The sequence below is a fragment of the Cnephaeus nilssonii genome, assembly GCF_951640355.1.
Source record: "Cnephaeus nilssonii genome assembly, chromosome: 2".
NCBI lineage: Eukaryota > Metazoa > Chordata > Mammalia > Chiroptera > Vespertilionidae > Cnephaeus > Cnephaeus nilssonii.
In genome coordinates, this window is record NC_137073.1 from 10938217 (window position 1) to 10951598 (window position 13382).

The 13382-nt window shown below is 43.2% G+C and overlaps 1 protein-coding gene across 1 annotated transcript in view; it reads left to right on the plus strand.

The window, feature by feature from the left end:
- Positions 1 to 13382, plus strand: part of LOC307105617 (acyl-coenzyme A synthetase ACSM1, mitochondrial-like) — a gene marked incomplete at its 3' end in the record, with an annotated part of 49693 nt that overhangs the window by 12059 nt on the left and 24252 nt on the right. Inside the window, exons 3-5 of the mRNA XM_079781474.1 lie at positions 4145 to 4355; positions 7503 to 7710; positions 10339 to 10479. Of these exons, the coding sequence (XP_079637600.1) occupies positions 4145 to 4355; positions 7503 to 7710; positions 10339 to 10479 (560 nt within the window). The remainder of the gene's footprint in view (positions 1 to 4144; positions 4356 to 7502; positions 7711 to 10338; positions 10480 to 13382) is intronic.

A 13382-nucleotide genomic window follows, 5' to 3' on the forward strand; every position in this document is an offset into this window, starting at 1 on the left:
CACGCCACTGGGTCCACTCTGCTCCCTGAACCTCCCTTAAAACTTAACAGTCTTAAGTTAGAAATCCACCATTTTTATGTGTCCTCTCCTGATTGTGTGTGTGTGTGTGTGTGTGTGTGTGTGTGTGTGAGCGTGTGCAAAGAATTCATTATAAAACAAAAGGAAGTGCTTTGTCACTCTGGCTAGGTAGCTCAGTTGGTTAGAGCATCTTACCAACCCACCAAGGTTGTGGGTTTGATTTCTAGTCAGGGCCCATACAAGAATCAAACAATGAATGCATAAATAAATGGAACAACAAAATCAATGTTTCTCTCTCTCACTTCCTCTCTCTATAAAATGAATCAATAAATAAAAATTTTAAAAGAATACGAGGTAAATCTTTTCTATATGCAATAAACTCACATGTGTGGAGGTTTTGTTTGTTTTATTGAGACTTGGATGTCTTTATTTATCCTCACCCAAGGATATTTTTCCTCATTGATATTTTAGAGAGAGGGGAAGGGAGTTAGAGGAAGAGGAGAGTGAGAGAAACATTGATGTGAGAGAGACACATCCATTGGTTGCCCTGACAGGGTCTGGGAATGAACCTACAACTGAGGTACGTGCCCTTGGCTGGAAATCTAACTCTAGACCCTTCAGTCCACAGGCCTACTTTCTAACAACTGAGCCAAACCTGTCAGGGCTTTTTTTTTTTTTTAATTAAAAATTGTTTTCAATTACAATTGACATATTCATAAGTTAAATAAATGTCTAATCATTAGGTTGCACACCTGAAACTGAGCTCTAGACTATTCCTATCACCCCAAAAGCTTTCTTTTGTCCTTTCTCAGCCAATCCCCTCCCACCCCCACCCTGGGCCCCAGGCAACCACTGACCTGCTCTTGCACCCTTTTGTGTCTGGTTTCTTTTACTCAGCGTAATGTTTTTGTGGATTAGTTGTTTGTGTCTTTTTTTTCTTTTTCTTTTTATGTTAGTCCTCACCAGGGGATATTTTTTCCATTGATTTTTTTTTTTGAGAGAGTGGGAGGGGGAGGGAGAAAGGAGAGGGAGAAAGAGAGAAAGAGAAACATGGACATGTGAGAGACACGTTAGTTGGTATCAGGCTGGGATCGAACCTGCAACCCTGGTTCTTGCCTTAACCAGGAATCAAACCTGGAACCCTTTGGTGCAAGGGCAGACACTCTAACCACACTGGCCAGGGCTGTTCATTTCTTTCTACTGCTGAGTTACTTACTCAGTGTTTTATCTTTTAAAACGATTTTTCAATATCCCTTGGTTTCAGATCTCACCCCTTAAAACTGAATTTCAAATCCAGTTTAAGGGTTGTATTTTATCTTCTCGAAAACAGCTTCATGTCAATATCACATTATCAAATGAATCCTTAGCACATAAATACATAACTACTAAAGTGATATCTTCTTCAAGGTGCAAGAGTTAGGATCTAACACAGTCTGAATTCTGAGCAACAATTATTTTCTACCTTAATATATCAGCTTTTCCATCATTTTTAAAATCCTGCAGAAATCTTATGTACTGTACCAGGCTCCCTATCTATAAGCAGTGCACAACTTGTCATCAATACTTGTTAATATTTTTTAACATGTAGGGCAAGAATTTTTTTCACCTCACTGATTTTTTTTAAAGCTGTAGAGACACACATGTATATGCACATATATTAATCTTATCTCAGATGAGATACATTCATTGGTTCCAATCATCTGAGTCAAAAAATCATGTTTGTGCATCTGTCAGGGGAAAATTGCTGGAAAAATATACACTAAACCATTTCAGTGCTTACATTCAGGGAGTAAGAATGTGATGAGAAATTTGAAGAAATCCTTTTGTTTCTAAGAACCTTTTCTGGCTGACATCGGTTTGGCTCAGTGGATAGAGCGTCGGCCTGCGGACGCAACGGTCCCAGGTTCGATTCCGGTCAAAGGCATGTACCTTGGTTGTGGGCACATCCCCAGTAGGGGGTGTGCAAGAGGCAGCTGATCGATGTTTCTAACTCTCTATCCCTCTCTCTTCCTCTCTGTAAAAAATCAATAAAAATATATTTTTAAAAATAAGAAAGAAAAAAAAAAGAACCTTTTCTGCTCATAAGTTTCTGTATTGCCTGAACTTTTACTCTGAACATATTTTTTTTTAAGAATAAAAAATCTTTTTAAAAAATCATGCTCATTATGGAAAACTTGGGGAAAATAAGACGGTTGAGTTAAACAAGAAAATTGGCCATAAATATTTAAACCATTTACATATGGGCACATATGTGTGCCTTGTTTACCGTGGTATCCTTTTGGTATAAGAACAGTGCCTAAGAAATAATAAGATCTAACTAATATTGAATGAATAAGTGAATAATTATTATTAAATTTGAATTATAATGTAAATATGGTTTTGCTTATAGAAATGGATATATTGTTAGCATTTTATTGCAAAACTGGTTTTATTAATTCTATAATTTTGTAGACAGCATATAGTTAGATCCTGCCAATCTTTGTCTTTGGGAAATTTAGTTCTCTTACCTTTAAAGCAATTACTAATAGGGAAGGACTTACTACTGACATCTTGTTAATTGTTTTCTTGATATTATAGCTTTTATTTTTGTCCCTCATTTCCTCTTTTACAGCTTTCTTTTGTGTTTGGATGATTATTTTTGTAGTGATATGTTTTGATTCTCTTCTCATTTCCTTCTGTATATATTCTGTGTATTGTATATATTACATATAATGTCTTAAAGTTATAGATATCTATTTTAAATGAATAACAACTTAACTTCAATTGCTTATAAACCCTATTTCTAGATAAATTTGAATAATAATAAGAATTATAAAGATATATGAAAAAGAAAAAAGACTTATATGCAAAATATAGAAAGGACTCAAACTCAACAATAAAAGAAACAACCCACTTAGAAAATTGGCAAAAGATTCTGAACAGATATATCAATTGAGAGTCACACACACAGCAAACAAGCCTACAAAGATACTCAATATTACTTTTTATTAGGGAATTTATAAATAAATGAATGAATGAATAAATTCCTACATCTCACCCCCCACTGAATGTTGCCAACAAGTTTCACTCTTTTCTTTCTGTCCCAGAGAGGGGCTGGGGACCCAGCGACACCTCCTCCCAACCCTGGGACACCACATCAGAGAAGGGGGCTGCAAAAGTGAGCAGAACATCACAACATGCCCTACCGTTCTGAGTGTGGCTTTAGCTGTGTGGCCATTTGCTGGTTGCTGCAGAACCTTGACTGTTTTAAGAGCCCCAACAAAGCCATTTCAGTCTGTTTACTTGATGTTTCTCTGAAGGAATAGGGCCTGGACCTTCCTAGTCTGCTTCTTACAAATTTCACCGTTAGAGGTAACTTAATTTTAAAAATTAATTTCCCCAAATATTCAGAGCCTAAATTAGCCTCTTTTATTGTGTAACAATTATAATAGTCATACTTATTGAGTACCTACTGTTATGTAGACTTTACTCATTAAATAACTCATTTAGATTTTATGAACTTCTAGGTAATATTGACCCACTTCATAGATAAGAATGCTGGGGCACAAAGAGAACGCACTGTCTACATGGAACTAAGACACGTGGGGATGGAGCTTTAAGTCTTCAATTGGAGACATGAAGCTATTCATGGTTTTATATGACTTGAGAGGAGACGGTTACAGTAGACCAAAAGAAGTTGGCTGGATCACACCCGAACTTTACTTGGCTCTTTAAATTATTTAAAATGAGGTATCAGGCCCTAGCTGGTTTGGCTTAGTGCACAGAGCATTGGCCTATGGACCAAAGGGTCCCAAGTTTGAGTCTGGTCAAGGGTATGTACCTTGATTACAGGGTCTTCCCTGGCCTGGGCACTGGTCAGGGCCCATACAGGAAGCAACCAATGGATGTGTTTCTCACACATCAATATTTTTCTCGGTCTTTCCCTTCCTCTTCCACTCTCTCTAAAAATCAATGGAAAAATATCCTTGAGTTAGGATTAAAAAAATAAATAAATAAATAAAATAAAATGGGGTCTTATTTCCTGAGCTATACTCACACTGGAATGTGCCTATGACAGTGGATTGGGGAAATAAGTGCCCTTTTCCTCTGAAGCAGGAAGTAACACATGGTGTATGATCTTGACCAGGAAGGCAAAAGAGGCCCCAACCCAGCCCTGTGGTGGGTGAACAGCCAAGGAGACGAAGTGAAGTGGAGTTTCAGAGAGCTGACAGACTTCACCTGTCGTGCTGCCAACGTCTTCACGCAGACCTGTGGCCTGCAGCAGGGAGACCGTCTTGCCTTGATTCTGCCTCGAGTGCCTGAGTGGTGGCTGGTGACCATGGGCTGCATGCGAACAGGTCAGTGACTCAGAGAAACCTGTAGAGACCTTAGGGATGTCCTAGAGCCAACTGGTCCAGGAACACCAGGTGCTTTCTCTTCCCCCACATTCTTTCTTCTTCACAGTCTTTCCCTTTCTCAGACTCCCTCACATATTTGTACCTCTTATCCCTCACTCTCTTCCTCACCCTCACATATGCTCAAACGAAATATAATACACACACACACACACATACACACACACACACACACACACACACACACACACACTTTCTCTTGCACAGTCTCAGACATTATTTTTTTTTAAATTCATAAATTGTTAACCTTTTGCCATATTGGAGCCTCCAACTGAGTTACTAAAGAGTCAGTTTCAGACATTGTGACATCCATAAATAGCATGTAAATACCCATAAACCGTGGATCCCAGACATTTCCTTCACATCACCACAGCAGGCTTATCAAACAAGAAGTCTGACATTGGTACAATATATGTTACCTGATAGCTATCCATAGTCCACATTCCCCAATTGCCTTAATAATGTCCTTGACAGCCATTTCTTTCTTTAAGTCCAAAACCCAATTGAGGTTCATGCATTGCATTTAGTTGTCATGTCTTCTCAGTCTCCTTTAACCTAGAAGGGTTCTCTAGCCTTTTCCGCATGGCAATGACATTTTGAAGTGTCTAAGCCAGTTGCTTTGCAGGCGGTGCACCCAAATGTGTATTTCTGACTCTTGCTTCATGATTATATTCATCTTAAAACATCTTAGCAGCAGTGCTGGGAGGACAGTGTTGTGTCTTTGTCGGTGCATCACATGAGGGGTCTATGCAGTTGTTTTGTCTTCCATCAGTGACACTGTTCATCTCGTTAGAAGGGTGGTAGTCAACTGTGTCAAGGCACCTTTTCTCTTCCTGACCAGTAAGAAGTCTGTGGGGCAACACTTATGAGACTAGTGACTATCCTGCTCCCACTGACTTTCACCCCATGGGTTGAGTGACCACTGGTGATTCTTGACCGAGTTGAATATTATTATGGTGGTTTTACACGAGGATTTTCTGTTTATATCACCCCTTCTACATTCATTAGTTAGCATTTTTCTGTAGAGATTTTCATTTCCCTTTTTAAAAAATATATTTTATTGATTTTTTTACAGAGAGGAAGGGAGAGGGATAGAGTGTTAGAAACATCAATGGGAGAAAAACATTGATCAGCTGCCTCCTGCACACCTCCTACTGGGGATGTGCCCACAACCAAGGTACATGCCCTTGACTGGAATTGAACCTGGGACCCTTCAGTCCACAGGCTGACGCTCTATCCACTGAACCTAACTAGACAGGGCTTCATTTCCCTTTTAATTGCTTATCTATCTATCTATCTATTTATCTATCTATCTATCTATCTATCATCTATCTATCTACCTACCTACCTACCTACCTACCTACCTATCTAGTTATCCAATTTAGAATCAGAATGGAACTCATGGATTTTTCAAAATCAGTTGAATCACATGTTCTCACAACAGTCTGTTCATGCTCTTGCTTATATATTCTCTCTCTCTTTTTTCCTCATAAAATAGTTGATCAATCCATCTAGTTCCTGTGGAGTCTCATGTTAATAGCAACAGCAGAGGGAGCATAAAGAAGCCATGTGACCTGTAGAACTAAGAGATGATCCATGAGAAACTCAAGACATGAGCTGAGCCCTCTGGGAACAGCATAATTAAAGAGGAGTAGAAGCAGAGAAAGGGAATTCCAAGAATGGGCTTAGCACATACAAAGGCTTACAGTCAGGAGTTGCCTATGTGAATGGCCATTTTGAAATAGAGAATAGAGGTGTGGGAGAGCAAGGTGGAGCGTGGGCAGCGTCTTCAGTGTCAGATGGGGAGAGTGGAGTTTTCTGGAGAGAGGACACAGGTGTTAGTGAAGAGAAGTGAAGGAGAACGTGGTGGGGAGGCAGGGTAAATGGCCATCTCAGGAGAGATTAAAGAAAATTGAGTTTATTTAATTAAAATGGGGTGGGGGATGGGATACCCAAAGGGAAGGGCTGCACAGCGCTGAGCCAAGGGGATGATGGTGCGCCCAGGAGCAGGAGTTTCATCCTTCTATGCTGTCACGGTGGGAATCTATTGTTGTCAGTGGGTTTGGGGGCTGAGCTGGTGGGCCTGGAATGGGGATGGAATGCAGGTGTGCCATCGGGTGTCTTCAGGACAATTTCACTCCCTAATGTGTTATGATTCCTGATGTCCAGCAAGCATTTCCTGGTCTTTGTTCTCCTGTGGCAGGAAGCTTACAAATGGCTGTCAAGGGTTGGATTGCCTTCTAGTCCTTACAACAGGAAATGTGGGAAGAAAGTCGATGCTCTGTGGAACTTACACATATTATAATATGGAAGTTCCAGGGCAAGGCATCTGGTGGGGAGATTAGAATACAATAGGTGCACAGAAATACTTGAACTAATTGTTGGTGAAATGCAGATGGAGGGGAGGGAATGTAGGAAAGTTCAAGGGACAATGTGGTTAATTTGGACGTGAGGGATGAAGGAAAGAAGGGTTTACCAATGACACAGGGAGGAGAGAAGGGGGTGGGAGGAGAAAAGTGGGGGCTGGGATGCAGCTATTCCTGATGTCAGAGACTCTGTCCAGGTCTCATATAAACTCTTGCAAAGTAGGATCCACCTGTCTGCTGGCTGCACCCATCTAGAGTAGAAAGGTTTAGGGCAAGCGTTTCAAATTTTAATGTGCGAGAGAATCACTTGGAGGTCCTGTTAAAAGGCGGGTTTTGGCCCTGCCACCTTGGTTCAGTAGTTGCACATTGACCTATGAAGCAGGAGGTCATGGTTCAATTCCCAGTTGGGTCACATGCCTGGGTTGCAGACTTGATCCCCAGTGTGGGACATGCAGGAGGCAGCTAATCAATGATTCTCTCTCATCACTGATGTTTCTATATCTCTCTCCCTCTCCCTTCCTCTCTGAAATCAATGAAAATGTATTTTAGACAAAAATTTAAAATGCAGGTTCTGATTCAGTAGGTTTGGGTGAGGCTTGGTGGTGCTGAAACTGCGGGCCTTTGTGTAGCAAGAGATTAAAGGATTTCTATGCAGATTAGCCAGGCCTGAAGGCCATAGTTGTGAAAGAGGAAGTGAAACAAATAATTTCTTTCTCATCCTCAGGGATTATCTTCATGCCAGGGACAACCCAGATGAAGGCCAAGGACATTCTCTACCGACTGAAGGAGTCTAACGCCAAAAGCATCGTGACCACAGATGCCCTTGCCCCGGAGGTGGACTCTGTGGCTTCTAAGTGTCCCGCTCTGAAAACCAAGCTCCTGGTGTCTGACCACAGCCGTGAGGGGTGGCTGGACTTCCGATCTCTGATTAAGTGAGTTTCGGGTGTGATGGAGGTGCTCTCTGAGGAACGGTGGGAGAAGGCCATGCACACCCAAGCGCTGTAGACAGACAGCTGGTGGTAGGAAGCTCACCAGGCCTGGCTCCAGGAACCTCTTCCCAGCTATGTCCCTGACCTGCTTCCTTCCCCTCTCTTAGCCAAGGTTGCTTCATCTGTAATATCAGGACATTGCACTTCTATGCTTCTCTCCCTAAAGTTTGATCACCCCTGGGATGTGAAAGGAGGTGTACCATCAGAGGATTACTGTGTTTCAAGCTTCTTGTTGGTGGGAATCTAAAAGACTATTCAAATATAAATATAAATACATATATGGGAATAAGTTGAATGAGAGGTTAAAATGGATCCTTAAGGTGAAAGTTGAGACTGGAAGAAAAAATGAGGCTGTGACTAGCAGAGGGTTTTGGGGGCACACATCTCCCAGGGTGTGGGTGTCCTTCGAAAGTTAGGGAAATTCCAGGAGGTCAGAGAGACCCTCCACCTCCAATCCTTTAATTCTGTGAGCCTTCAGGCGTTTTTTACACTGTCCACCGAAGAAACGTCCAGACCTGCAGGAAATTTTGTTGAGTTTATTTGAGCCAAACTGACAACATATACTGGGGAGCAAGACCTCAAATGCTCTGGAGGAAAAGAGTTTTGTAGCTTCTGTCATGCATTTGAAACTCAGGAGGGGACGCAAGAAAGACTAAGGTGGGAGAAAGCCAGGTGGGGATGGGATTACAGGATAGTTAAGATTCTCTGCTCTCTTGAGGGGTCACACCCCCTTCAAGGGATATTACTTTCCATGTTTCAAGGGCGTGTTTACCTAGATGCACAAGAGCAACGGACAGGCTTGCTTAAGGCAAAGATAAACCTTTCACCAGAGAAGCTCTGTGTCAGGGGCCTGCCTCCCGCCATGCCCTGCCCGGGCAGGGATTTATGATCAGATCACCTGGGAGCTTAGTTCACAAAACACCTGTTCCACCCGCAGCTCAAACCTTGCTGGGTGTCTTTTCTTTGTCGCTTTTATTTTTCTGAGGTAACACTGGTTTATAACGTATAAGTTGCACTGGGTTTGTTTTCTTGAAGGAACCCTTTTGTTTTTAAAGTAAAATGTTATTCAACCCCCAAAGGCAAACACAGTGACGTCACACCTTGTATTAGACTCTAAGGTGGAGAGTTGGGGCTCTCCCTCCAGGGAGCACGCCCTCACCTCCCCCTGCGCTACCTTTGCCTCTCTCTCCTCACGCTAAGGGCCCTTCTTCTGCCCGAACTTGTTTCCTGAGCCAATGCAGCCCCGCTGGCTCACCTCTACTACCTCTGTGGCTTCTAGATAAACGTTCTTTTATAATTTGAATAAACAAATAAAGTCAGAGAGTTAAACAACAACAACAAAAACTTAAATAAATAATACTGTTGCCCGGCCCGCGTGGCTCAGTGGTTGAGGTTGACCTATGAAGCAGGAGATCGAGGTTCCATTCCTAGTCAGGGCACATGCCCAGGTTTCAGGCTCGATCCAAGGTGGGGGGATGGGGGGGATAGGGCATGCAGGAGGCAGCCAATCAATGATTCTCTCTCATCATTGATGTTTCCACCTATCTCTACCTCTCCCTTCCCCTCAGAAATCAATAAAACATTTTTAAAAAATAGTACTGTTGAAAAATCCCTTAAATTGCCCAGAGTCAGGACGGTACCATTTCTCAGCAAGAGCCAGTGTTCCCTCCAGCATTTGGATGATCCACAGTTTATTTGATCAACACAGGAAGCTCACAAATCCAATCATCGCAGGCCAGGCCTGGAGACTGAGTGTAGAAGCTCCAGGAATCATGGCCCACTGATTCTTCCTTCTTTCACTCTCACTCTCCCTCGCTTTCTCTGCTCCTCCCCCCTCCCCCACTTATCACCAAGGTTATGGAGTGAAATTCCTGTAAAGTTAGTTTTAATGAAAGCAAGCTTAGCAGTGTGAGTAAGAGTACAGTCTACGAATCACATCGGGTTTGAACGCAGGCTCTGCCAGTTGCTGGCTATATGTCTTCAGGCAAGTTATAACCTCTCTGAGCCTGTTTCCTCATCCACAAAGGGAGCATGACAGGTTGGGCATAGTCACCTCTTGGGATTGCTCTGAAGATTGAATGAGCTCTTATTTGTAAGTCATTTACTAGTAGAGCATTTTCGGAAAGAGTAAGTTCTATTTCAATGTTTGTTAAGTTATAAAATACTCGGCTGTGTTTTCCCCATTTTTTAAATGAAGAAATGTCAGTGCTCTTACCCAAGTCACCCATAAACTCTGTTTGATGCTTCAGACCTGGAGACCAGCTTTCCCTCCAGTGTTACAAAACCCCAGTTTTCTGCACTGGCCAGGTAGCTCAGTTGGATAGAGTGCCATGGTTGTGGGTTTGATCCCTGGTCAGGGCACATAGAAGAATCAACCAATGAATGCATAAATAAGTGGAACAGCAAATCCACGTTTCTTTCTCTCTCTCTTTCTCTCTCCCTTCCTCTCTCTAAAATCTATACAAGCAAACCAGGTTTCTGCCTTTGAGCCTCATGTTGTTTCTTTGGCTTACCCTGAGGGTGGAGCCAGGAGACTCGACTTCTCTCCTTTTCTGTTCAATCCCTTTTTAGATCAGCATCCCCAGATCACACCTGCATTAAGTCAAAGACCACAGACCCAATGGTCATCTTCTTCACCAGTGGCACCACCGGCTTCCCCAAGATGGCAAAACACAGCCATGGACTTTCCTTGCGACACTCCTTCCCTTCATGGTAGGAAAGAGGACACCAACTTAGTGTGTGTGTGTGTGTGTGTGTGTGTGTGTGTGTGTGTGTGTGTGTTGGGAAAGGTGCTCTAAGTAGAACCAAGTCCATCCTGCTTCTCCCTTCTGCTTTCTTTGGTTCAGACCACTGAGGGTCTCAGAGGCGAAGGTCTGGACTTCTAAGTGTGTGTTGACAGAAGCCTCCCAATGACAAGGGGGTACTGCCTGAGCACCTTCACAGGTGTGGAGGGAACATGGTTGGAGGCGGCAGGCATTCTGAAAGCTGCACACATGACAAGCCATGTGTCTTTGTCACTGGTTCCAGGTTTGGTGGGAGGAGGACAGAAAGTTCTAGCTATGTGGTCTGTACAGATACGGAGGTGGAGTTTCCCAATCATGAGCCATTAGGGGGAGGTAATGCCTGGAACCAAGCAACTGCCTTTAACCTAAAATAAATAATTGTAGAGGCTTAAGACATAGCCTTGGGTTAACCATGTAATCAATTTTAAACCAAACATCTTTTCCCTCCTACTTCCTCCTCCCCAACTAGTAATATGCAGACCAGACCAAGTTCTGTGGGGAAGTATGGGACTTGGTTGGAAAGTCTGTAAGGAGGATTTTGCAAAGGGTACGGGGCCTCTGGGAGACCTTGCCAAAGGCGGCAGGCTCTACCTTGACTTTTCCAAACAAGTCTGATCCCCTCGGTGTTTTGCTGGACTATCTATGTTTAGTCTTTAAGACCCGACCTTGAAGAAGCATGTGCTTTCTCAGGATATTTATCCTGCTGACTGTATCTAGAGGTTAAATTTAGTTCAAGCTGTTGTTACAATAAGAGGCTAACAGTGCAGGCATTCGGGGCTCTTTTGTTTCCTAAAGCCAAACAGGCCCCTTAGCCTTCTCTTTCACAGAAAAGTGTGTCAAAGAAATCTGTTCATCCATCTCTCAGGGTCTGCTGGTCAGCCCCGGCAAAGTTCTATGTGTTTTGTACCTTATTAAGCAGACCAGGGGCAGAGAGGTGTCTTGTGGACACTGGGCATCTGTGCTAATGATATCACTTGATCAGCAAAACCCTGGAGGAATGGGGGTGGAAAGAAGGGGAGAGTTTATGTGTAGTTAGAATAACACAAACAAAGGCACAAAGATATAAAAGATAGCATTCATAGCCCAGCTGGCGTGGCTCAGTGATTGAGCATTGACCTATGAACTTGGCTCAATGCCAGGTCAGGGCACATGCCCAGCTTTCGGACTCCATCCTGGTGTGGGGCATGCAGGAGGCAGTCAATCAATGGTTCTCTTCACCATTGATGTTTCTATCTCTCTTTCCCTGTTCCTTCCTCTCTGAAATCAATAAAAAATATTGTTAAAAAGTAGCACTCATAGAACTATAGAGATTTGAGAGCAGCTGCTGCTCAGGGTGTCAGGGAGGCACAGATGGGAGCAGCTGAGAAAGTGAGTGGGGCCCAGAGCACACAGGGTCGTGGGGACTTTGGTGTAGAGATTGGGAAAAGAGTGGGTGTTATTGAAAGGTTGTGAACAAGGGAGAGACCTAATCAAATTTGTATTTTGAAAAGATCAATGTGGGTGCAGCATGGAGAATGGCTGGGAAAAAGAATAGATTTAGAAAGACCTTTTAGGGGGTCTTAGAATAAAATGGTGGTGGCTTGGACAAGGTGCTGGGGACATGGAGGAAGTTAAGAAGTCTGAGATTTTAGGAGATAGAATGGGAGGGTGCGCTGGCTAGATGTGGGAGGTTGGAGGGGCTGGAGAGTCAAGGTGGCCTCCCAGGTTTTAGAATGGGAGGGGGTGCTGGCTAGATGTGGGAGGTGGGAGGGGCTGGAGAGTCAAGGTGGACTCCCAGGTTTTGAGCTTGGACAGTAATGACATTCACTGAAACACAGAGAGCACTGGAGAAGAATTAGTCCAGGGAGGCAGGAGAGATTAGGATGCTCTGGGTTTGAAATGCCCTAGAGACGTCCTAGAAGAGATGCCCAGTGGGCAGTTGGGTCTGAAGCTCAGAACAGAGGTCCCTAGCTTGTAATTTACTGTGGGTGTGCCACAGCCCTAAGAGATGGGAAGAGGGAGTGTGAATGGCTCTCCAGGCCTTTCCTTACTAACAGAAGAGCTCTTCAAAGCCATAGCTTGGTAATGGGCGAGTTGAGTTTTTCTCAAGGAGTTCTGCACACAGAGGTCCCTCAGAAACAGTAAGAGTAGGTGGAGAAATGCTTCAGACCTAGCTGAGTAGCCACTGGATTCATTTTTTTGTCTCTCCATCTACCAGCTGTTTCTGTTGTGTGTGTGTTTTTTTAAAAATCAAATCTTTTTTGTTCAAAGTATTACATATGTCCCCCTTTTCCCCCATTTTCCCTTTCTAGCCCACCTCACCCCCTGTGTTATTAAATTATTATTTTTTAGTTAATCTTCACATGAGGGTATTTGTTTTTCATTGATTTTTAGAGAGTGTGGGAGTTGGAGAGACAGAGAGAGAGAGAGAGAGAGAAACCTTGATGTAAGAGAGTCACATCAATTGGTTGCCTTCCACATGCACCCCAATCAGGGCTGCTGAGGTACATGCCCTTGACCAGAATCGAACCGGAGACCCTTCAGTCTGTGGGCCAATGTTCTAACCACTGAGTCAAACCAGCTAGAGCTGTTTTTGTTATGTTTTTAAAAATATATATGTTTTATTGACTTTTTACAGAGAGAAAGGGATAGGGAGAGAGACTTGGAAACATCGATGAGAGAGAAACATAAATCAGCTGCCTCCTGCACACCCCCTACTGGGGATGTGCCTGCAACCAAAGTACGTGCCCTTGACCGGAATTGAACCTGAGACCCTTGAGTCTGCAGACGGACACTGTCCCCTGAGGTAAACCGGTTAGGGCTTTCTGTTATGTTTTGATGCTGTTCTCAGAA